We start from the raw sequence: 25,586 nt of genomic DNA, 5'->3' as shown, positions 1-25,586 counted from the left end.
AACCTTGATGTGACCAAGATGCGGCCAGGAAAGCCTCGGCCTCTGCTCAGGGTAGAGGACCACGACTTCACTATGAGGCCAGCCTTTGGAGGTAAGAGGTATCTTCCCCTTACTGTTGGGTTCCAGGCACCTTGTCTCACCTGTCCCCAGTGCCTGCAGCCTGGGCGCAGGCTGGGCCATGCTTTGGGACACAGCTCCCCTCCCCTCAGTGAGGTAAGCTAAGGAAAGAAGTGGTCACAGGCAGGCAGTGGAGAGGTTGTTGACAGAAAGAGGCTGTAGGCAACTCAGCCATTTTTCTTTTCCTTTACCAAGGAGACCAGGCTAATTGTCTTTTGAAAAAAACAAAACAAAACAAAACAAAACAAAACAAATAGTGAAGGATCTAGGCCACCTCATGGCCAACTGGGGCTCCTGGTGGTGGAGCCACCATAGTCCGAGGCAGCAGTCACCTTGCTCATGATGAAGTCCCTCACACTTGGTACTGCGTTTCACCATTAGCTTTCCCCTTTGGGGATCAGGGAGGGGACCCCTCCCTGGGACCTACATTCAGTTGGGTTGGGCTGCTGTGACATTGTACCATAGGCATGGTGGCTTAGAAACCGTACACATTCATTTCTCACAGGTCTGAGATCTAATTGCGCATCCCCTAATAGCATCACCTGGTGTGGTGGGTGATTGGAATTCAACACTCTCATTTTGTAGGGTGTAAGCATCCAGGCCATGGCAGAGGTGGGAAAGGAGACAGCATGTCTGATACGGAATGAGAACAGCAGAATTCACAGACACCCTCAGATAGCCCTAACCACGGGCACGGGAAGGAACTAAGGGCCAGAGCATGTTAGAGAGCAGCCTCAGCCAGGACAACCCAGGCAGGCTACTTATTTTCTTATCTCTGCCCTCTAACATCCTTTAGGATTCCCACCCCACCCCACCCCATTTTCCTGGGGCAGGGATCACCTTCACGTCATACACATTTTCCCGAGGCATCAGTAAGCTGTAGAATATCGTCAGGCCAGCCACCGATCTTTTCTGAGCCTCCGTTTGCCACTTTATAAAATGGGAACAGCAATCAACTTCTGGAGCTGTCCAGACTGACAGATAATATATGCAAAGCCCTTGCTCGTTCACATCCTCACAGAAAGCCCAGCTGTCAGGCTTCCTCTTGTGTGGCTGTCGAAGGATTTAGAAATTAATTTATCTCACAGGCTTTGCGTTTTAAAAGGCAATGTATTTAACACGGATTCTGGGCGGAACTCAGGTCATCAGGCTTGTGTGGCAAGTACTTATCTGCTAAGCTACTTCAGCAGCCACACTGAGTTTATTTTAGATTCACATAGTATGTATGCCTGCTTGGAGCATGAGAGTGAAGAAACTGGACAGGTCTTTACCAACAATTCCGCTGTGTTAGTTGGGCCAGTGATCCACCTCAGGAGAGAGACTGAGTCGGCTACCTACCTCGGAGGACAGCCGCTGTGGGTGTCTGCTGAGGAAGAAAGGGCCTCAGCAGCTTGAAAGGAGAACCACAGGAAGTCGTGTCATGGGGACCGGAAGAGGCTGGCCAGAAAAGAAAGGAACCTAGGGAGTGTCTCAGCAGCAAGACAGGTGCAAAAGATGCAGGGGTGCACAGACTGAGTGCCATCAGCAACAAAGGAAGTAGCTACCACAGCACAGACACGCATGTCTGATTACGAAGTCCAGTGGCTGCTGGGGATTGGACTCAAGTCCTTCGGAAGGGAAATACATGTTCTTAATCGCTGAGCCACCTCTCCAGCCCCTGGAACTTCCTCTATTGCCTGTATTTGGGGTTAACTAAGCCTCCTTCTAGTCTCTAATTGCACCTGTGGGTGCACCTCCCAACACTGCGCTATATCTCCTTTCCCTAGTTCTCAGTTCCTGGAGAAACACATCAGCCCCCAACCCCACACCCCAACACACACACACACACACACACACACACACACACAACCTGGCTGCCTGGCTGCCTGGCTGCGCTGCTCCGGGCTTGTAGCAGACACTGTCTGTGAAATGTTGAGTTTACTGGTCAGTCAGTGAGGCTGTGTGGACCTGGGGGGTGCTGCACACCTGCTAGTACTTATTCAAGTTAAGCTGCAATGTTATCTATCCTTTTCTCTTGTTTTATCCCTCCTCCTCTTCCTCTTCCTCCTCTCTCTTTCTCTCTCTCATCTAGGACTGAAACCAGGGTTCCCCACATGCTAACCACATGTTCTAACCACAAAGTAATAATCTAACAATCTGACATCCAAACTGTCAAGTGAAGACAATCAATAAGGAATTGTTTTAAAAAAATATTTATTTATTTTTATTTATATGAGTACACTGTAGCTGTCTTCAGACACACCAGAAGAGTATATCAGATCCCATTACAGATGGTCGTGAGCCACCATGTGGTTGCTGGGAATTGAACTCAGGGCCTCTGGAAGACCAGTCAGTGCTCACAGTAAGGAACTGTTATTACAGTTTTGTTTTTCATTGTAACTAATTTTGTTAGTTTGAGAAAATATCATCATAAAAAGAGGCTTTGTGAAGGAGCCTGTAGAATTCTTTGCCTTTGGACCCTTGGTGAGTTTCTTATTCATTTTGATATGGCAGGTTCTCGACAGGTAACACAGGACCCCACAGATACTCTTTTTCTATAGTCACAGTAACTTGGAACAGACTCTACTCACAGTGCTTGGGAGTAGCCCCATAGCATTTTGCTGTTGGGCCTTCCTGCTATGTTCTGTGTATGATGGTCTCAATCCTGTTTCTGCCTACTCTACTGGGGAAAGAAAACATAACCTACCATGGCCACGTTTGAGCCCAGGCCCAGGTGATGAACCAGGAACCTTGTTGGGGGAATCCAGGCACCATAGGCAGTTCTAGTGCGGCAGAGATCCACTCTGGATACATGACAGATAATTGGGAACCAGATTGTCAGTGTGGCCCCTCAGTAATCTAAACAACAGTGTCAGAGGTTGGGAGACAGTTGTTTCTCTACATGGATTAACCCATTTGTAGGCCTGCCCCTCTGCTCCGTTAGTGCTGAAGGTGACGTCAGGAGGAGTAAGGTGCAGGCTGTCCTCTGGGTAAGTGAGCCCTGCCACAGTGACCGTGGCATGCTAACATAACTGCTTGTGAGGACAGCCTGCTAGTCTTTATCAATGAAAGGCCAATGACTTGAGGGTGAACTGTTGGCACGCACACAAACACAACTGAGAGGCTGCTGCCAGAGCTGACTGTCTTGGGTGTGTCAGCTATGTGCACAAGCTTTACATGGAGGGGGCCATGGGTAGGACTGGGAGACTCCTAGGTGATACTACAGTGGCTTAGAGGGGGGAAGTTGACTTAGTGATTTTTTATCTAGGCATGAAAGGGAGGAAAGAGGTTTAGGTCAAGCCAACCTTACCCACAGGTTAGAGCTGCAAAGGGGCAGACTCAGTATAGAGGCAGAGGTCTAGCCTTCCATTCTGTTCTCATCACCCAGCAGGCACTTTTGATAGGCCTAATGGGGGAATCACTGCTTTCTGCAAAATAGCCCCATCTCTGGAAAGTAATTCAGGAAATTCTTGCCACCATAACCCACAGACTCAAGGCCTTGTCAGCAAAGCTCGTGGGAACTGATAATAAACTGGCAACTGTGTAGCCTCCAGAATCTGTCCTTTTAAAACATGACCAAAAGCAAGATAACCTAGGTAGTGAATTCTGGCTTGCCCTTAATTCTAACTCTGTGTGTAGCATCCATCACAGGCTTTGTACGGAAGTCAAGATTAAAGTACCTCTCTAGTAGGCAGATGAGAAAGCTGAACCTCAGAGAAATATGTGTGCCCAAGGTCACACTAAAGCTAACGATGGAGACAAAACTCAGACCCAGATAGTGTGATAATGCAGTTGTTTAATTGTTTTAAAATTTGAGATCACACAGTTTTTCAAAAGTTGGTTTCCCAGAATAAGGATTATTCAGCTTCCCCATCCATAACATATAAACACTCGAGTTACATGCGTGTGCGCATGTGCAAATACACCAAACCCCGGGCTTTTCTCCAGAGGCTCCAGGATGTTTCCCACCTGTCTGTTTTACCCAGATGGTGTCAGTGGGCAGGGCCAGGGCACAGACATGAGCAGTCAGCATCAGGCAGGTGGTGTGAAGGATAACTAAGGAGATGAGGGGAGATGCAAGGCAAGAAGGGCAAGAGAGAGGGAGGGGGAGGGGGAGGGGGAGGGAGAGGGAGAGGGAGAGGGAGAGAGAGAGAGAGAGAGAGAGAGAGAGAGAGAGAGAGAGAGAGAGAGAGAGAGAGAGAGAGAGAGGAGGCTCTCCACTCTATCTGGAGCTTGTTAGGTCATGTACCCTCAAAAGGGGCGTGGTCACTTCCATGGTCTTGTACACTCTCTGGTTTTGGTTATTCTTACAGCAATCACCTCATCCAATTGAAGAACTAACTGGGTGAGGAGGCCAGGAATGACTTATTCAGAGACTGCTTCTCTAGTCTACATAAATCCAAGAATGACCTCATTCTTGCCCATCTGTAGGACCACAAAGCCTGCAGTGTGCCCCTTCCTCCTTGTCCATTGCTTCAGAGTAACCACATGATGTTGGCTTTATGCTGATCATCCATCTCTCTCAGGTGTATGGGCTGGGACTGGAGGAAGTCAGATGTTTTCTCCAGTGCAGTTGGGTATTTGGTGGCACTAACACATCTGGTAGCTTTAACTTATTTTCAGACACTGTGATGGCTAATCTTTGCTGTCAACTTGACTACATCTGGAATCAACGAATACCCAAGCAGCTGGGACCAGCAATCAGCACGCAGATCAATTTACTTAGGGTGATTGAAGAACTGAGGATAGGGACATCCAGGATGGGGTAAGGTCATTGGCTGGGGGCTTAGGGTACCTGGGATGCCGCATCAGCATGGAGAAACATTTCAGGAACCTCAGGTGCTGGCTGAATAGGTTTTGTTAGGAAGAAGGAATATAGTCTAATCAAGTCATGGTTATGAGATATCCCTCAGGTAGGGGATTTCCAATTCCCCAGACAAGGTCAGAGAGAAGACCTGCTAGTGAAGGGAGTCTCCCATATTGCGCCGAGCCCAGAGGCTACCCTGTAATGGTGGACTTCTACCGTATACATGTATAAAAAGCGCACTAGCCAAGCGCTCAGCTCATGAACCTCCCACTAAGCAAACTCATAATTTACCCGCCATCCAGCTCAAGAAATAGATAGGTCCCTAGATAAGCTCGAAGACGAATGCTTTTAGAAATCCGTAGAATCTCCCTCGATGTGCCTCCAACCTTCCGCAGTGCTGTCTTGCGCTGTGGTATAACTAGTTAGACATCTCATCTCATACTAGACTAAAAGCTACTACAGGGCAAATCTCCAGCTGTGTGTTAGTTCTCCATAGGAAGGTGATCCAGACTCAGGTCAGGTGATCGAGGTCTCTGCTCAGGAACTGGGGGACGCACACTCTGACTTCCATCTACCCTGCAGACACAGTCTACAATGGAGGTGGGCGTAATCCAGCTCATAACCTGCCCAGCAATCACAAAGAGCATTCACTTCCGCCTAGGAACAGTGCGTAGTGTACACCCAGTCTCTGACCTCAGTGACAACGACGCGGAGGCACCTTACACTTCAGGAACTCACAGAAAACACCTCACATAGACTTCCGAGCCCCTGCCACACCCCCTAGGCAACCTTCACTTCACAGGGGTGATGCTGAGCCCCTAGTGGAGAGGTCTGCATCTTAATCAGCTGTCTCTGCTCTTCCACAGGCCCCGCCATCCCTGTAGGTGTAGACGTGCAGGTGGAGAGTCTGGACAGCATCTCCGAGGTGGACATGGTAGGCACTGCCCCAGGCTGGCTTCAGGGAGAGGTCCCATTGCTGAGGCCATGGGAGTCTCTGGGGTACAGGTTGTGGCTGCGAAAGCAGAGAAGTGACCAGATTGGGTCTTGGAAGTTGGTCCAAGGAACAGCAGCCTCTAGATTAGGGTTATTGTTTCCACTGGTAAAATTAGCGGGGACTGAGGCCTTTTGAAGGCAGGCTGCAGGTAATATAAACAGGGGGCCCACGCTTGGGGGAGTGCTAGAGATAGGCATTTTGATTGAAGTCCTTCAGTGCTTTGATTCTCCATATTCGTGTGAGCACAGCTCCCCCACATCCCGCACCCTCTAGCGGCTCCACCCCAACCCCACCCTCTATGTCCATACTCTCTTTTGACTGTCTTGTGGAGGCTCCCTCATCTTGAAGGGGAGAGTGACCTTCCTCCATGCTTCAGTCCTCTCTGTGTTCTGTGCACTGCTCTTTAAGTTTACAAACTTCCTCTGCACATGGCCTTCCTCTGCTCCTCCCAGGAGGCCTCTGTCTTATCCTTTAGGTCTCTGTTGAGATAAAGTTCCTTTAGGGGCTCACCCAAGCACATGGTCTGGGCCTTCTGTCTTTCCTTCTTAACTCACATAATCAGCTCTCTTGCTATGGATTTATTTTGGAGCCTCCCTCCCTCCCTTCCCCTCCCCTCCCTCCATCATTCCCTCTCCTCATCCTTTCTCTCTTCCTTCCTTCCCCTTCTTCAGCTTTTCTTCCTTCCTTCCCTCCTTCTTTCACCCCCACCCTTCTCTCCTCTTCCTCAGCCCCCTCCTTGTTCCCTGGATTGATATGGGAGGACCTGGCTCATTGTGGGTGGGGCCAATCCTGGGCAAGTGGTCCTAGGGTGTGTAAGAAAGCAGGCTGAAGCTGGGGCATTGGTGGCATATGCCCTTTGATCCCAGCAAACCAAGCAAGCAAACCCAAGGCCATGCACCTCTAAGCAGACCTCTGCCACTGAGCGCCCAGCCCTCCCCTGGCTCTGAGCTGACTTAGAACAGCAGAGCTGAGAAAGCACAAGCTGTTTACTCCCCAGAGCTTCAGCTCCTGGCAGGAGTAGGATCTGGGTGTGGAAGGTGCAGGTGTGAAGGTTCCCAGGACACTGGAGCACAGCCTGCCAGACCCTTCGGGGATTCACTAGCTGGCTTCAGCTGAGTCTGGGTCCAGCCTGGCTTCCCTAGGCCACAGGGACACACCAACTTCAGGTATGAAGAGCTATCTGCCCTCCTTCAAACATGGCTTCAGATTGATATTCTAGGAGAGGTGACCAGAATGGTGCCTTACGGTTTCTATTGCTGTGATCAAACACCATGACCTGAAGCAACTTATGAAGGAAAGGGTTTATTTGGCTTACGCTTCCAGGCAACAGCCCATCACTGAGAGAAATCGGGGCAGGAACTCAAGGCAGGAATCCAGAGACAGAAACTGAAGCAGAAACCACGGAGGGGTGATGCTTACTGGTTTGCTTCTTTCTGTTTGGGAGACAGGGTCTCCTTGTGTGGTTCAGAATGGCTTCACAGAGAGCTGCCTCTGCCTTCTGATTGCTGGGATCAAGGGGCATATGCCACCATGTCCAGCTTCAGCTAGCTTTCTACACACCCTGGGACCATCTGCCCAGAATTGGCCCCGCCCACAGTGAGCCAGGCCCAATCCTTAATCAAGAAAATGCCCTGCAGACCTGTCAGTAGACTGTCTGACCGGGGCCTCTTTTCCATTGAGGTTCCTCTTCCAAGATGATTCTAGCTTGTGTCAAGTTGACAGAGAACCAACCAGGACACATGACTTGGCCGTAGAGAATCCACAACCAGTGGGAAAGCAGGATTCCAGCAAAAAGAAAGAAGCAGGCAGAGACCACACAAGCTGGCCGCACACAGTTGGTTATTTGAGAACTTGCAGTGCGACACTCTTAACCTACTCCCTGGTGTCCCTCAGAGCATGCGCTCCAGTTGTGTGACCAGAGGGGCATTTGGCTGGTCCCTTCCCAGTCATCATAAGCTACTGTTTTTGTACATGGAAGAGGAGTTATGGCAAGTGCTGAGAAGTAGCTAGGTAGTCTAGAAATGGACTGGTGTAGACCTACTCTTAGATTTTCCCCCTTCATGGCTGAAGTGTTCTCTTCACTCACCACACTCTCTTCTTCATCTCCTTCCAGAAGAAAGTCTTCTGGGAGGTCACTCCCCTCTCCCCCATAACTAAGTCTTAGCTCTAGCTTATGGCTAAAGGCCCAGCTCTTGGTTTAAAGCATCAGTAGGACATATCAGGAGACCTATTTTTAACAAGATAAGCCCCGAGGCTGAACGCATAGTAAGTATGCATCACCTCCCAGATTTCCATTGAGGAATTATCTTTAATGATGCTGGTGACTGAGCCTGAGAGTTTGCATGAGTCAGACAGTGCTCTATACCAAGCCACGTCTCCAAACCTCCTTTAGCAAGCATTTACTGAGCACTTACCTTGTGACTTGCTGGTGAACGGGAATTCAGTGTGTGGAGAGCACAGCTCTGTCTTCAAGGATCTCACAAGTCCATTGGTAGAAATCTTTGTGGAAGGGATACCTGCCTGTCCAGGTTTCTGGAACTGCCCCTCAACTGAAATCCATTGGTTGAGGTACTACTGGGATGCCTGAATCAGGCCACACCTCCCAGATTTGTCTCCCGGGGTAAAGTGGTCCGTGCTGTGACTTGGCAATTCTCAATTATGATACATGGCTCCTTCATGCTCTTTGTTACATATTCTGTGCTGAACTAAACCACGTGTTATGAAACTTCCCATGCCTTTAAAGGGTTATTAGAAGTCAAGTCTTTCCTTTGTTCATGGGATGGTTTTGAAGCTTAGAGGAAGACAGCTATGGAGGTTGCCTTGAAGGCTGCCATCTGAAAAGACTCCTTTCCCACCATCCCTCCCATAGCTCCTTCCCTCCCCCCTCTCCTCCTTTCCCCCTTTCTCAGTCTTTATCTTTTAAAAGTTATTTATTATGTACATTGATGTTTTGCTTGCATTTATGTCTGTGTGAGGGTGTCTGATCCCCTGGAACAGGAGTTATAGACAGTTGTGAGCTGCCATGTATATGGCGGGAATTGAACCTGGGTCCTCTGGAAGAGTAGCCAGTGTTCTTAACCACTGAGCCATCTCTCCAGCCCCCTCATTTTTACTCTTGAAGAGGCTTTCCAGGTTTTAAAGGGAAGCCTCCCCTTCCTTCCCTTTAAGGCCCCATCATGTTTGGATCTCCATATATTGTACTGTTTCTGTCTAACACTCGTCCTCCAACCCTGCGTCTCAGTCATAGCCTTGAGGCTCTTTTCTTCTAATACAGTTCAGTGAAGGGGATTATCACACCTTCCTTTCCAAACTGACTGCTGGTGCTTATCTTCTATTACAGTAAAAGATGCTATACACAGGGACCTAGTGCAGAAGGCTGGGGCTCTGGAAGCAGTACACCCTGGTGGCTCCATAGCTGGGTTTTCAGTTGCACAAATGAGCCATAGTGCCACCATGCTGGCCACTGTGCTCAGGACGGCAGGGCTGTCACTCTGAGCCTGGAAGCAGGATCTGGGGGGTTCTGCAGTGAAGGGTGGTGGATCCATTGCAGGGAGGGACGAGCTCTAGGCCTTCCCGACTAAAGCCCTTCTGGCTTTCGCCCTGGCTCCCAGGACTTCACCATGACCCTGTACCTGAGGCATTACTGGAGGGATGAGAGGCTGGCCTTCCCCAGCAGCAGCAACAAGAGCATGACCTTTGATGGCCGGCTGGTGAAGAAGATCTGGGTTCCTGATGTCTTCTTTGTGCACTCCAAAAGGTCATTTACTCACGACACCACCACCGACAACATCATGCTGCGAGTGTTCCCTGATGGCCATGTGCTATACAGCATGAGGTAACAGTCCATCGGCCATTTCGCCAGCTCCTTTGGCCCTGATGGGCTTGGCACTGTAGTAGGGTCTATGGGGTGACACAAGCCTTTTGCTGTCAGTCAGTCTGATGCCACCCCTGCAGATGGCAACTTCCTCTTGGCTGGGGTCTTACACTTGAGTTAAAAGATTAGTGTGGCCTATTGATGGGAACAGTGACTTTTTATCTTTTAAACTCTATGATCCTAGTTGGTTGCCAATAACAATTTAAACTTAATAACAGTAGTTATTGTTTATTAAGTGCTATTTCAGGTTGCTTTCTGAGAGGACTTGGCTGATTCAAGGGTCCTTCCTTGTTCCTGGCCTGTTCGTGTGGCTCACCGGAATTAATTTCAATAGCAGATATGTTCTTTTCTTGGGTGGAGGATGACTCCGGCCCCATCTCCCAGGCATCTCTGAGGGAGGCAGTCCTGACAGCTGAAGTGCTGCCAGAAATGGATGCAAGTGTCGACAGTTAGGAGCCAACATCTCCACTCCAGTAGCCAAGGGACAGCAAGCTCAATAAAGGAGACCCACCTGGGGGTCCAGAAGATAACGTTCCAACTAAGTTTCCATGGCTTAGATGCCTGACCTCTTAGGGTGACAGATCGAGGCTGCCACCACCGTGGGTGACATACTGGGTCTTCCTAAGTGTGAGCGCAGCCTGAGCTGATGGTTCACTCCCAAGCCAGCTCACGTCTTTGTGTTTTCCAGAATTACCGTCACTGCCATGTGCAACATGGACTTCAGCCACTTCCCCCTGGACTCCCAGACCTGCTCTTTGGAGCTGGAGAGCTGTAAGTATTCAAGGCTTTTATGCCTTTTTGCCCTATTGCTCTCCAACCTTGGGGCCACTTGAGAACCGTGAGGCTGAGGGCTATCCGCCAGTGCTAAGAACCGCTCCCTCTGGCACAGGGCTTCCTTGTTGCTTCTCACAACCAGAGAAGTCAGGGTCAAAGCTCCCTTGTTTTCCTCTCCTCAAGATGCGTACACAGACGAAGATCTGATGCTGTACTGGAAGAACGGGGACGAGTCCCTGAAGACGGACGAGAAGATCTCCTTGTCCCAGTTTCTGATCCAGAAGTTTCACACGACTTCCAGACTGGCCTTCTACAGCAGCACTGGTAGCTAATGACTGTCACGGCCGGACTCAAATGTGGGAGAGACACATTTGAATTCTCCAGCCTCCACCTTTGCCACTTCCAACACATAGGGTGTGGACCATCTGAATAGAGCATAGTCCCATGTAGCAGTTTTGAAAAGCAGGAGATAGAGTTGACTGCTATCTTCTGAGGTCCCATCCTCAGAGGTGACACAGATTAGTAGAGGCCCTCAAGTACTCATACTGCAGCTGTCTGAGTCATAAGAATGGGGTGCTGGTTTGCGTGCTGTTCTATGGCCTTATATGTTCTACTTCACAGCTAAGCAAGGAAAAGTATTTATTATCTACATGCAAGCTATATTTTGTTTTATTTATTTATTTATTTATTTATTTATTTTGTGCTGGAGGCTGGCCTAGGGCCTTGGACATGCTCACGGACTTACACCACTAACCCAGGGGCATCATTTTTCCGTCCTTGGTTTAAACCTCTTGGATCCTGGGCCACATCTGAACGTTTGAGGAGATCCATCGGTTAACCTTGTCTAGTCTCACCTTGAACTCCTTGGTTAGATGTTTAGAACTGCTATAAGGGAGTTCTTCAGACCAGGTGTTTGAAACAGCCGAGATCTAGCCTGTCACAGTTTGTGAGCTCAGAGGTCTGAGGGCCATGCCCCCTCTGCAGGCTGGAGGGCAGAACCTCTCTTTCCAGCCTCTGCTGTTCGCCAGCAATGCTTGGCACCCTGACCTGCCTCTGTGCCACCCCAACCTACTTTGTCCCCATGTGTTGTTCTCCTGTGTCCTTACTTGGTGTCTTCCTGTGTGTTCATGTCCGAGTTTCCCTCTTCTGTAGGGACACCAGTCACTGCATTGGGGTCTAGTATAGTCCAACGTGACTTTATTTTGTCCTAATTACATTTGAAGAGACCCTATTTCTAAATAAGGTCCCACTTGCTGGTAGTAGGAGTTGAGACTTCCACTTATCTTTAAATACAATTCAATAGTACTCCTGTAAGATACTGGCTCCAATAGGACTCTTACTTCATTGTCCCTTGTCCCAGAGCTGGGATGCCCAAGCCCCTCTATGGAAAGTTTTGTGTGCCTTCCCTATCCTGCATGCTGTCCCAGATGGTCATCTGCCTCCCCCACCCGATATGTTCATAGTACCAAACACTGGAAGAGCACAGGCCTGCCTAGTGCTGAGTTGGCATCAGGACAGCCACAGGCCTGCTTCAGTGCACATCCAATGTGCTCATCATTATCTTCCCTTTAGCTGATGCACGTGTGTGTGTGCGCGCGCCTGGTGCCATCAGATGTGAGAAGAGGCATCAGATCCCCTGAAACTCTGGAGTAAATAGAACAGTATACATCACTATATAGATTCTGGGAACCAAACCCAGGCACACTGGGCAAGCTGCCAATGCTCTTAACCACGGAGCCATCTCTCCAGCCCTCTTATTTATTCTTACCAAATTCAAACCAATGAAGCCACTGCTAAAAACTGCTTACATATTGTCTATTATGTGCCTCTTCGTATAAGCGAAGTAATTTCTACCCTACAGACCCAAGATTTATATATTACTATTCCCTGATTTCAGATTAGGAAACCAAGACTTAAGGATTAAGCTTATGGTTCAAGGTTCAGAGCTGTGAGAGGCCATTGTTTGTTCCTTTAGTGCCTCTGTGCTGTAACTGTGCAGTTGTCCGTGTGTTCTCTTTCCTTTAAACCTTTCTGGAGTTCAGATTCAAATGCATCTTTCATTCCTGCTGTTCACTGTGTGCTTGCCCATGGGGACACACACACACACACACACACACACACACACACACACACACACACACACACACAGGACTTAGCCCACAATGCACCTGTCATAGTTCTTTTCTCTAGCCCAGTGTTTCCAGCACAACTTCTCTGCTTTTCCTGAATAGAATCAGGGACGAAGGAATAGTCCTGACTGTTCAGGACTAGGGGCAGCTCCCAGCATTTTCAGGGAGACTCTGTGCAAACCTAATGAGCAATATGATTTGCTCCGTGGATGCCGTTTAGAGTGGGGAAAATAGGCCTGATGGGATGACCTGATTGTTTTCTTCCTGTTCTTGAAGAACACTTTCTGTTTGTCCATCTCCCCGAAAGCATCAGCCCTTTCAGACAGCCCAGGAGGACACTTAGTAGCCAGGTGTCAAGCCTGTCTGGACACACCCTACTGTTCCAACCCTTTCCTACTGGCTTAACCCTCCCTTCCCCTCAGTACCTACCTCCTGCTCTTGCCTGATAGCCTGTCTGTCCCCAGTGTTTCTTGGGAGTCTCTGGGATGCAGCCTGAGGCTCACCTGTACTCACACTACCGGAGCAAGGGCTCACAACCCGGGACAAGCTTGTGGAGTCAGAGCAGGGGTAGGAGTAGCCCTTGAGTTGTTCCAAGGCATTTCACAGACCTTGTGTGGATCAGAACTCAAAAGCCAGTGTGGTCCTCAGGTGGCATTCAGGCACTCTGGGGAGCTAGCAGCTGTGTTTAACAAGTGGTTGATGAGAAGTGTCGGGATGCTCTCTATGGAACCTCACCCCTCCTTCCTGTGGTCCCCAGGCTGGTACAACCGTCTGTACATCAACTTCACTCTGCGTCGTCACATCTTCTTCTTCTTGCTCCAAACCTACTTCCCTGCCACCCTCATGGTCATGCTGTCCTGGGTGTCCTTCTGGATCGACCACAGAGCTGTGCCCGCCAGAGTCTCACTGGGTAAAAGTATTTGATAAGGTGTGGTAGGATGCTTTTGGTTTGCTTTGTTTTTCAGCTGCTCGCTAAGTAATGGAGGATTAAAGTCATGATCGGGGCATGGCGGCTCAATAAAGTAATCCCAGCACTCAGGCTGCGGCTGGAGGACTGGAAGTTTGCGGCCAACTTAGGCTGCAGAGAAAAAGACCTTTTTTCTTTCTTTCTTTCTTTTCTTTTTTTTCTTTTTTAAAAGAAAAAAGCAAAGTAAGTCTTTAGAAGTCTTACCTGATGAGCTTGTAAGTTGAGGGAAGCCTTTGCTGCCTCTTGCCTACTCTATCCATCTGAAGTCTGAGGTACCACATTGTAAGAAGCCCTCAGACTGCATCAATTCACAAAGGTAGAGACAATCTGGACTATGAACAACATAGTATGGGAGTACAGTACTAAAGTGAGTGAATGACTTTGGCAAATCCTGAAAAGTTCTTCTGTAAATCTTAAAACGTAGCTGGAAGCAAGCGCTAACATGTAGTTTCTGGAGCAAAGACTGTATTCCTTCAGAACTGCTGCTCTGGCTTTTGACAGACCCTGAATTCCAGAGTGAAAATTTACAATCAAGCATTGCAATTTGGGTAAAGTTGGAGTAGACCCTGACAAATGAGAGGGTTTACCGGGCAAGCCCTAGTGGAGAAGAACTGGACAGAGCTTAGTGAATGTGGCTTAGTCCCCAGGTTTATTCCTTCAGAGGTATCCCTGGGTCACCGTTTTAAATTACACATCATAAGTGGTCCCTCACGAGGCACCACATTGTCAGCCACAGCACAGAAACTCAGACTCCCAAGGTGACTGAAAACAAGCCACTGGTTCTTGAGGGTGACATTCCAGGAGGTGTGAGTCAGAGAAGGCCTGATTTTAAGGAGCGGAGCCTCTTGCCTCCACTGTGTGGAAATATGGCTGAGAAATCTCTCACTTGGTTTAGGGGACAGAGAATAGAAAATTGTGACTGTGAGGTGTGGGCCCTGCTCTGGGGTAGATCAGCAGCTGAACTAACATGGTTTTTTACAGGCATCATGACAGTGCTGACCATGTCGACCATCATCACGGGTGTGAACGCCTCCATGCCCCGAGTGTCCTACATCCGGGCCGTGGACATCTACCTCTGGGTCAGCTTTGTGTTCGTCTTCCTCTCCGTGCTGGAGTACGCAGCTGTCAACTACCTGACCACGCTGCAGGAGCACAAGGAACGGAAGTTCCGGGAGAAGGTGCGGAGACCACGTTCCTCTTCTCTTGTAAGCTGGGGCTAGTGCCTGGACAAGAATGAGTTTGTCGGATGGGTAAGGACAGGTAGGAGGGGCCAATACCTAATGCCAAAGTGTGAACAATCCTCTTCTTGCCCTATTCAGACAGAAATGGTGCGTAGGGAAGAAGCTCTTTAAATGCTGTTCTGTGGGAACCTTTGCACCCCTCAGCATTTGACAACAGCAAATGTTGCAGGCGATAGCAGTGAGCAGGCAGAAGCGGCCGCAGGGACCACCATCTAGAGCCCCAGACTCTCAGATCCACAACTGTATCTTCTACATACACAATATAGTTTGATTGTGATTTCCCAGTCCCCAGTTTCACCTACCAATCCGACTTTATATTCTTTTTCCTCCATCTCTCCTAAAAAACAAACAAACAAAGAAAAACAAGAAACAAGAAACACAAAAAGACAAAAAAAATGCTCGAACAAAACAAAATGAGACAAGAAATATTACAAAACTACCATTGAGTTCATTCTGTGTTGTCCATCTACTGCTGGACATGGACGGCTAATAGATCTAGGGGACTCCATTTACAGATTAATGTAATTAATTAAACAATTACAGCTTCTTGGTTAGGGGTGGGAGCTCATGTCACTTCCCCATCTCAGGGCTAGGACCCCATCTGACTTGAACTTGTGTAAGCCTTGTGCATGCTGCCACAGTGTCTGCTGTTCAGGTGTACGTCCGTCATTTTCTACCTGGAGGACACTGTTTCCTTAGAGTCCTCCAGCACCCCTGGCTCCTACAGTCTTTCCTCCTTCTCTCTTCCACATAGATCCCTGATCCCTGAGAGGAGAGGTTTCACGAAGACATCCCTTTTAGGAGTGAGTGTTCCAAAGTCTCTCACTCTGTACATTGTACAGTCATGAGTCTGCATTAATGAGTATCTACTGCAAGAAGATGATTCTCTGATGAGAGCTGAGTGAGGCTCTGATCTGTGGGTACAGCAGAAGGTCCTTAGCAGTCATTTTACTGTGTTCCTTTAGCAGAGTAATAGTATTGGTCTTAACCTAAGCAATGGCTGACCTAGTCTCAGGTTCTTGTTACTTTAGCAGTGTCTGGTATGAGCATAGGGTGGACCTTAAATCCATCCAATCAGAGAGCGGATGGTTATTCCCATAATAATTGTGCCATGATTGCAGCAGACTATCTTGCAGGCAGGCAGGTCGCTTTTGCAGGTCACAGGGTTTGTAGCTGGGTTAATGATTGTCTCCCTTCTCTGGTAGCTTGCAGAGCACCTTCCAACACCATGAATGCCAGTCAGCAGGAGTGGAACTTCTGGTTAGGCATCAGCAAGACTCCTCCATGTTCAATGAGATACGCAACTGCTGTCTTCAGCCATAAGGCCTTACCATTTGGTTGTAGAGAGTAAGCAATAGCTTTAGCAATAGCCTGTGATGTTTGGGGTTCTATGGGGCCCCTTTGTGCAATGACTCAAAAAGATGTAACCCATTCTTGGTCCAATGTCTAGTTTGGTGACTCTGTTTAAATTCCATATGTATATTTTAGGAAACATCTACAGTAGTAGGTTTCCATATGATTTTTCAAATGACAATTAGTGTCAGTTGTCCCTCCCCCCTTTCCCTCCTTTTCTCTTTTCTCCTATCCCGTTCCCTATTTAATCCTAGCTATCTTAGTTAGGGTTTTACTACTGTGAACAGACACCATGACCAAGACAACTCTTATAAGGACAACATTTAATTGGGCCTGGCTATTATCATCAAGGCAGGAACATGGCAGCATCCAGGCAGGCATGGTGCAGGAGGAGCTGAGAGTTCTACATCTTCATCTGAAGGCTGCTAGCAGAATACTGGCTTTCAGACAGCTAGGATGAGGGTCTTAAAGCCCACACTCACAGTGACACACCTCCAACAAGGCCATACCTCCAAATAGTGCCACTCCCTGGGCCAAGCATGTTCAAACCATGACACTATCCTAACTTCCTCTTTGTCTCTCCATGAAAATGTATTCTATTTCCCTTCCTTAGGAGATCTCCTCCTCCCTATTAGTCCCTGCAAGTACCTAACTTCATGTTTATTCAGATTGTGGCATGTATATTGAAGGCTTAAAAAAACCTAACATCCACATATAAGAGATACACATAAAACACACAATATTTGTCTTTTTGGGTCTGGGTTACCTCACTCAGGATGACTTTTTCTAGGTCCATTCCTTTACCTGCAAATTTCTAAGCAAATTTCTTAACGACTGAATAATAGCCCATTATGTAAATGTATCACATTTTTGGTATCTGTCAGTTGATGGACTAGGCTAAGTTTCTGGCTGTTATGAATAGAGTAACAATGACCATGGATGGTTAAGTGTCTCTATAGTAGGATGTAAAGTCTTTCGGATATATATTCAAGATATATGTCCAAGATAGCTGGATCTTGTGGTAGATCTATTCCCAGCTTCCTGGGAAACCACAACGCTGATTTCCATAATGGAATACAACCTTGCACTCCCAGCAACGAATAACCTGTGCACCATCCCCCAACATCCTCACTAGCAGGATCTGTTATTTATTTATTTGTTTGTTTGTTTACAAACCTTTCTTTCTATTTTATGTGCATTGGTGTTTTGCCTGCATGTATTTCTGTGTAAAGGTGTCAGATCACCTGGGCTTGGAGACACAGACAGTTGTGAGTTGCCATGTTAGTACTGGGAATCAAACCCCGGTCCTCTGGAAAAGCAGCCAGGGCTCTCAACCACTGAGCCATCCCTCCAGCTCCTGTCATTTGTTCAACTGATCTTAGCCACTCTCACTGAGCCAAAATGAGATCTCAAAGTACTTTTAGTGTGCATTTCCCTGATGGCTAAGGATGTTGAACGAACTGTTTCTCAGTCATTTGTGTTTCATCTCTTGGAAACTCCCTGCTTAATGTCCTGCTACTTCATCTGACTGCTGGTATCCTTTGCCTTACAAAAGCTTTAGAGTTTCATGAGGTTCCATTTAGTAATTGTTGCTCTTAGTGCCTCTGCTGATGGTGTCCCGTACAGAATGTCCTTTTCCCTGACGCCTGTCTCCCACTTTCTCTTCTATCAGATTCAGGGTCTCAGATCTTCTGTTGAGGTCTTGATCCATTTGGAGTAGAGTTTTGTGCAGGATGGTGTGTACGAATCTATTTGCATTCTTCTACATGTGGCCATGCTGTTTGACCAGCTCCATTTGCTGAAAATATTGTCTGTTTCCCAATGTGTACTTTTTGGGCTTCATTGTTAAAATCCAGGTATATATTACAAATGTTCCTTTAGTTTCTATTTAGGAGAATAATTTGAGGCATATAAATGTTAGTTCTTCTTTGAAAGTCTGGTAGAAATCTGCATTAAATCCATCTGGTCCTGTTTTTATTTTATTTTATTTTATTTTATTTTATTTTATTTTATTTTATTCTATCTATCTATCTATCTATCTATCTATCTATCTATCTATCTATCTATCTACCTACCTACTTATCATCTATGTATCTATCTATTTTTGGTTTGGAGACTTTTAGTTCCTGCTTGTATTTCACTGGAGATTACAGATCTGTTTAAATTGCTTATTTCATCTTGATTTAATTTCTGTGGATCTTAGAGATCGAGAAATCGAACCGTTTATTTTAAGTTTCCTAGTTTGGTGAAATACAGATTTTTAGAGTATGTCACACTTCTCTGGATTTATATCTGCTATATAAATCATCTCTAATTTTATTAATTTGTATCTTCTCTTTTTATCTTTTTAATTAATTTAGCTAAGTGTTTTTCAGTCTTATTAATTTTCTCCCATCCAAGCACTAACCAGGCTCAATCCTGCTTAGAGTCCCAGGCCAGATATTATTGTTTTTTTTTTTTTCAAAGTACCAACTCTTTGTTTCATTGATACTTTGTATTGTTTGTTTGCATTTCATTGTTTTCGCCCTCAGTTTGATTATTTCTTGCCTTCTCCTCTTGACTGTGATTTCTTCTTGTTCTTAAGCTTTCGGTCTTATGTAGCTGCCTAGTGCTGTGAACTTGTCTCTTAGAGCTGCCTTCATTATGACAGTAAGTTTGGGGATACTGGTTCTAATACTTTTTAATTTCCTTCTTGATTTATGTTTTGCCCCAATTTTCATTTAGTAATAAGATGTTCATTTTTCATTGTTTCTGTTGTTGATATCCAGCCTGAATCATAATCACCAAATGCTGGGTGCTGTTTTAATTTTCTTCTATCCGTTGAGACTTACTTTGAACCTGAGTGGTCAATTTGGAGAAAGTTGTATGAGCTTCTGAGAAGAAAAATTTTTGAGTTTGGGTGGAATGTTCTGAACGTGTCTGCTCAGTCCACTTGATTTATGGCATTATTTAATGCCAGCATTCCATGTTTGTGTTTTGTTTTGTTTTCTGGATGACCTGTTCTTTGACGAGAGTGGGGTATGGAAGTCACCCATTATTGGTATGTGATGGTCAATTCTCTTATAACTTGTGTGCCCTTTGTGTTTAGTGTGTAAATGTTTAAAATAGCAACATTCCTTGGTGGAATTTCCTTTGGATAAGTATGTAGTATCCTTCACGATTCTGATTAGTTTTGGGCCTGAAGTCTATTTTTATCATATTAAAATGGCTATTCCTGCTTGCTTCTTAGATCCATCGCTCAGAAATGCCTTTCCTGTCCTTTTCACCTGAGGTGATGTCTATCCTTCATGGTGAGGTGTGTTTCTTGGATGTACGTAACAGAATATGACCCTGTTTCTTAATTTACTCTGTTAGTCTGTCTTTTTATTGAGAATAATCACTGAGCAATGTTTACTGATTCCTGATACTTTGTGGTTATAATGTGGATCCACCCCCTTTGAATAGTTTTGGAATAGTTAATTCCTTGTGTCTTCTTGGGTGCAGTTAACTTCTTTTTTTTTTTTCCTTTTTTATTAGGTATTTTCCTAGTTTACATTTCCAATGCTATCCCAAAAGTCCCCCATACCCACCCCCCAATCCCCTACCCACCCACTCCCACTCCCCCTTTTTGGCCCTGGCATTCCCCTGTATTGGGGCATATAAAGTTTGCAAGTCCAAAGGGCCTCTCTTTCCAGTGATGGCTGACTAGGCCATCTTCTGAAACATATGCAGCTAGAGACAAGAGCTCCAGGGTACTGGTTAGTTCATATTGTTGTTCCACCTATAGGGTTGCAGTTCCCTTTAGCCCCTTGGGTACTTTCTCTGGCTCCTCCATTGGGGGATGTGTGACCCATCCAATAGCTGACTGTGAGCATCCACTTCTGTGTTTGCTAGGCCCCTGGCATAGTCTCACAAGAGACAGCTATATCTGGGTCCTTACAGCAAAATCTTGCTAGTGTATGCAATGGTGTCAGCGTTTGGAAGCTGATTATGGGATGGATCCCTGGATATGGCAATCACTAGATGGTCCATCCTTTCGTCACAGCTCCAAATTTTGTCTCTGTAACTCCTTCCATGGGTGTTTTGTTCCCACTTCTAGGAAGGGGCAAAGTGTCCACACTTTGGTCTTCATTCTTCTTGAGTTTCATGCGTTTAGCAAATTGTATCTTATATCATGTGTATCCTAAGTTTCTGGGCTAATATCCACTTATCAATGAGTACATATTGTGCGAGTTCCTTTGTGATTGGGTTACCTCACTCAGGATGATGCCCTCCAGGTCCATCCATTTGCCTAGGAAGTTAACTTAAGACTCTATTTTCTTCTAGTACCTTCTGTAGGGCTGAATTGGTAGATAGAAATTACTTAAATTTGGTTTTTACCATGGAACATTTTCCGTTTTCTGTTTATTGTTAAAGTTTTGTTGGGCATATTAGTCTGGGCTGGCACCTGTGGTCTCTCAGAGTTTGCAGAACATCTGCCCAAGGTTTTCACTTTTTAGAGTCTCCTCTGAGAAGTCGGGAGTTATTCTGATGGGCCTGCCTTTGTATGCTACTTGGTCTTTTTGCCTTGCAGCTTGTAATATCCGTTCTTTGTTCTGTATGTTTAGTGCTTTGGTTATTATGTTTAAGGGGAGTTCCTTTTCTGGTCTCGATTATTTGCCATTCTGTATTCTTCTTGTACCTTGATAAGTGCTATCCCAATTGTTCATAGGTTTGGTCTTTTCACAGTGTCTCAGATTTCGTAGATGTTTTGTGCTCGATTTTTATTTATTTATTTTAGATTTAACATTTTTTTTTGACAGAGCTTTCAATTTTTTCTGCCTTGTGTTCCACAACCGAGATTCTCTCCTCTCTGTCTTGTAATCTGTTGGTGATGTTTACCACTGAGGTTTTTGCTTTAAATTCTAAATGTTTCATTTCTAGTTTCTTCAGTTTGGGTTTCTTTCCCGTTGTCATTCTTTTACTCAGCTGTTTGTGGTTTCACAGATGTCAACAAGGCATTTTTTATGTCTTCTTTAAGGTCCTTGGACATATCCCCAGTTGCTGATTTGACGTGCTTGTCTTGTGCTATATTGCATATCTCGGGGCCTACTGTAATGGAGTTACTGGGTTTTGGTGGAAGCACATTCTCTTGGCTATTCATGTTCATGATTTTGTGCTGGAGTCTAAGTGTTCACAGGGTGTTTGCAGTGATTCTAGGTGTTGAGAGCTGGTCTTGTCTTTGTTGTGTGGGTCTTCTGTCCTTCAATTGCTGTTGCCCTCTGTGGATTCTAGGCAAGTGGTGGCTGTGAATTCACTGGTACGGAGCACTTTTGCAGGTTGGTAGTCAGCAGAAAGGAATGGAGATGGGCTAGGAGAAGGGGCTGAGCGGGCCTGTGGGAAAAAAAGCTATGGGGATCTTGTCCCCACTAAGAGACAGTTCCCAGGGGGGTGGATGTGTGGTGGGAGGAGGGGCTCCTACAAGCAGACTGCAGTAGGGCAAAGGAGAGACAGGGATGGGAGGGTGGGGAGAATTCTGGGTCTGTACAAGAGGTGGAGTGGCAGTGAATGGAACTGGGGTGGGAAGATGGGCTCCTGTGAGCAGGCTACCACAGGATGAGGTACCTCTGGAGAGAGAGAGAGCATAGCAGAGTACAGGAAAGGTACTGGGAACTGCATCCTGGAGTTCCAACCCAGTATGGCCGCTGGAAATAATGTTTGGTACAAAGGACAGAGCTGACCTAGAACCCAAGCCTGAGAGGGTCCTTAAGTTGGCCACAGAGTATTGAAAATAACTGGTGCTGGCATAAGGGTACCCATCTGGCCATCAGACTGACAGTGCTTTTCTTTAAGGCAGCCAGGGGGTTAATAGAAAGTTGACCAATAGCTGACAACTAGGGATTAAATCCCCACCCCACACCCTTTCTTATTTACAGGAAAATGGGCTCAGAAGGAGTGCTCCCAGTAAGAACTGGACACTACCACCAGTCGTGATTTCTAGCAGTCTTCAACACTTGCCTGGCACCTTGAAAACTGTCCTTTCTCTTCCTCCAAATACACTAGGTTGCTCTTATCCACTAAGCCATCATCACTCCAGCCCATATTTAAATACCTTAAACATAGTCTTTCCTTTTTAGATTTATTTATTTTATTTTATGAGTGTTTTACTTCTATGTATATCTGTGTACCATGTACATGCCTGGTACCCGAGGAAATCAGAAGAGTGTGCCAGATGTCCCTGAACTGAAATTATGGACATACCAACTATTGTGAGCCACCATATGGGTTCCAGAAACTGAACCTGGGTCCTCTGCAAAATATAACAAGGCCTCTTACCCACAGAGCCATCTCTCCACCCCCTATTTAAATACTTTTGACAATCTTTCACTTTTCTATTAAAAAAATAGCAAAGCTTTCTTCTGATTCTGTTCAGCTACCACTTTGGGAACAGTTTAACCATACATAGTGTTTTCTGTGTGGGACAGCAGGAGAAAGTTGTTCTCAGCAACTGAGCTTTCAGCCTTCGGTCAGTGCATTTGGGCTGTTTTACATGCATCATGAGGATTCTGAAGATAGCACCGCAGATAAGAGCACTCCTGAGACAGTGGACCTGAGTTCACATGTGCCTGTAACACCAGTGCTGGGGAAAGGAGCCAGGTGGAGTGAGGTAGCTTGCTGGCCAGCCAGCCTAGCCAAAAGAGGGAGTTTCAAGTTCAATGAGAGACCCTGCTTCAAAAAACAAGGTGAGGCCTGGAGAGATGGCTCCAATATTAAGAGTCTATACTACTCTTATAGAAGACTAGAGCTCCCTGCACTCATGTTAGGCAATTCACAACTGCCTGGAACTCCAGCCCCAGAGCAGCCAGCCTCCTGGTCTCAGTGGGCATCTGCTCACTTGATCACATGAACATGCCCACACACAGACACACACCATACACTTCACGATGATGATGATGACAATGAGGATGGTGATGATGAACACATCTTTAAACCTGGCACTTGGGAGGCAGAAACAGACAGAACTCTGTATGTTGTAGATCAATCTGATCCACACAATGAGTTCCAGGCCAACTGAGTACTACATAGTGAGCCTCATCTCAAAATGAATGAATCAATGAATGAATGAACAAATGAGCGGCTGACTGAATGCATGAAGTGAAGAGTAACACAGAAAGACACTTTCCTCATCCGGCCTCTGCATGTGCACTCATGAGATTGCCTCCATCATAACTAATTAGTTATTTTAAGGCGCAGTAGAAGAACCAAAAAAAAAAATCCCAATTATTTTATTATTTATTTGTTAAGAGACAGAGTCTCTCACAAATAGCCTAGGTTGCCTCAAACTGGTGACCTTTCTGCCTGTTTCTGGAATGCTGGGATCACATGCATGTGCTATTACGCCTCCTTATGACCCTTAACTCTTACATAAATGCAACTTTGAATAAGGACACTCTTTGCTTTAAGTTTTTGTCAGTGTTGGAGACAGAACAACCAAGCAGCTCTCGCACCTGCCAGGTAAGCGTTCTACTACTAGGGACAACCGTTTTTCTTGGTTCACGAACACAGAGGTAGAATACAGCATTAGAAACCGAATGCATAGATTTCAATTCCTGGCTTAAGCACTCGTGAGTTAGGGAAAATGTGAGGGTTCTAGGCAAACCTGGGTTGCTCAGTAAGATCTTATGTTAAACAACATAAATAAAATAAGTCCTGGATCTTAGACCTGTTGTCTGGCTTCAGGAGAACTGTGCAGCACTACCTGCATCTCAGGATTGACTTCTGAAATGGGGCTAGATCAGTGCTTCTCAATTCTGGTTGCACAGCTATTGTATAAGAAGATAACACACACACACACACACACACACATCTACTCACCCCAGATAGATTGCCCATGACAGATTGTATGGATGCCATCAAAGTCCAACTGGACTTACTGGGATTACTTACAGGGATATGGATGAGGGGTTACTCACAGGAACAGAAATGACTCAAAGACAGCAGCATCACTAAAGCCCACCCCAGGTGCGACAGCTCACAGAAGTTGGGCAGCTACAGGCAGCTCAGCAGGTTGGTTCTTTCCACCGTTGGTCTCCTCCAGGCCGCCTGCTTGGTCTTTGTTTCTTTCCAGGCACTTCTCCCAGACTCTACTTCACTCCTGCGGCTGGGCTTGTCTCAAGTCATCTTCCTCCCTGCTTGGCTTGTCAGCAGTCAGTCAGCTCTTAAAAACTTGGGAAGGGAGGGGGCCTGATGAATCAAGTCAGTTTCAGGAACTTCCTGAAATTGTTTTGAATTGTTTCCTTCCTTTCTTAACGGGCTTCCAGACAGAATGAAATGTTTCAATTGTGAGAAAACTGCTACACAATAGCGGAACTATTTGGAAGTTTTGAGCAGTCCAGAGTGGGTGTGACTAGAGAATTACTGTACTCAGTGCTCTCTGATGTCCTTGTAACTACATCTCTCTGGAAGCCAGAGTAGCAGTGGGTAGTTACTCTGTAACAAGGCCAGCTCCCCTTTCCATCTTCAACATCTAACTGAGCCCTTTCTGTTTGCTGCCTGCAGCTTCCATGCATGTGTGGAATGCTTCATTCAAGGACCATGATGCTGGATGGAAGCTACAGTGAATCTGAGGCCAACAGCCTGGCTGGCTACCCAAGAAGCCACATTCTGCCAGAAGAAGAAAGGCCAGACAACATCGTGGTTCATTTGGCCCTCAACAATGAATTGACCTCCTCCAGAAAGAAAGGCCTTCTGAAAGGCCAAATGGGTCTCTACATTTTCCAGAACACCCATGCCATTGACAAATACTCCAGGTTGATATTTCCTGCCTTCTACATAGTTTTCAACCTAATTTATTGGTCAGTATTTTCCTAGGGATTCTAAGGCTGTGTCTGTGAAAGGGCATGGACATCCACTGGTGGATACATGGACCTAATGACCACACTCCACACCAGGCCAAGCAGCTGCTTCTGGCCTGGAGGAGCCCGGGGACCTCCAGCTGCCCTCACCCCATCTTCATGGCTCTTTTCCTAGTTCATGATATTCCAGTTCACACTTTTGACTTCTCTGAACAGACAGCTGTCTTCTGCTGTTTGTGAACTTGTTCACAAGAATCCCCCCTTTCCCCACCTACTTAATAAAAGACTCAACTGCCTCCAGTTGTTCTGAGATGCTCAGTGTTGGAAGAAAGAAAATAAAGGGCAAACTAAGGGGGCATTCTGGGTAAGAAACTAGACGCAAAAATCTGAGAATTTATCCAGCTGGATTAAGTGCCTAAGTGGGAGGGAAAAACTCTCAGAACTGAGACAGGAAGTGATTTGGCCTACACAAAACTGGCAACAGAGATGATTTTATAAATGCTAGAGGAAGCTATTCATTTCCCTGTTCATTCAGTCA

General features: G+C 46.3%; 1 protein-coding gene across 1 annotated transcript; it reads left to right on the top strand.

The window, feature by feature from the left end:
* Positions 1-25,302, top strand: Gabrr2 (gamma-aminobutyric acid type A receptor subunit rho2). The gene is made up of 8 exons (XM_021160873.2): positions 1-91; positions 5,770-5,837; positions 9,509-9,732; positions 10,460-10,542; positions 10,729-10,869; positions 13,432-13,584; positions 14,623-14,819; positions 24,753-25,302. Exons 1-8 carry the CDS (start codon positions 19-21, stop codon positions 25,062-25,064), a joined length of 1,251 nt encoding a protein of 416 aa, XP_021016532.2. The 5' UTR covers positions 1-18; the 3' UTR covers positions 25,065-25,302.
* Positions 25,303-25,586: the final 284 nt, after the last annotated feature.

Source organism: Mus caroli, unplaced genomic scaffold (assembly GCF_978045245.1).
Source record: "Mus caroli unplaced genomic scaffold, Mus_caroli_1 scaffold_6, whole genome shotgun sequence".
Classification (NCBI taxonomy): domain Eukaryota; kingdom Metazoa; phylum Chordata; class Mammalia; order Rodentia; family Muridae; genus Mus; species Mus caroli.
Note: the sequence above shows the minus strand (reverse complement) of the source record. Positions and strands in the feature narration are given on the sequence as shown.

Excerpts from the sequence above, each read along its gene's own strand:
- Gabrr2 (XM_021160873.2), top strand. The coding sequence starts at position 19 with ATGCGGCCAGGAAAGCCTCGGCCTCTGCTCAGGGTAGAGGACCACGAC. Across the intron at positions 10,543-10,728 it reads CTCTTTGGAGCTGGAGAGCT|ATGCGTACACAGACGAAGAT; the intron begins GTAAGTATTCAA and ends CCTCTCCTCAAG. Across the intron at positions 10,870-13,431 it reads GGCCTTCTACAGCAGCACTG|GCTGGTACAACCGTCTGTAC; the intron begins GTAGCTAATGAC and ends TGTGGTCCCCAG.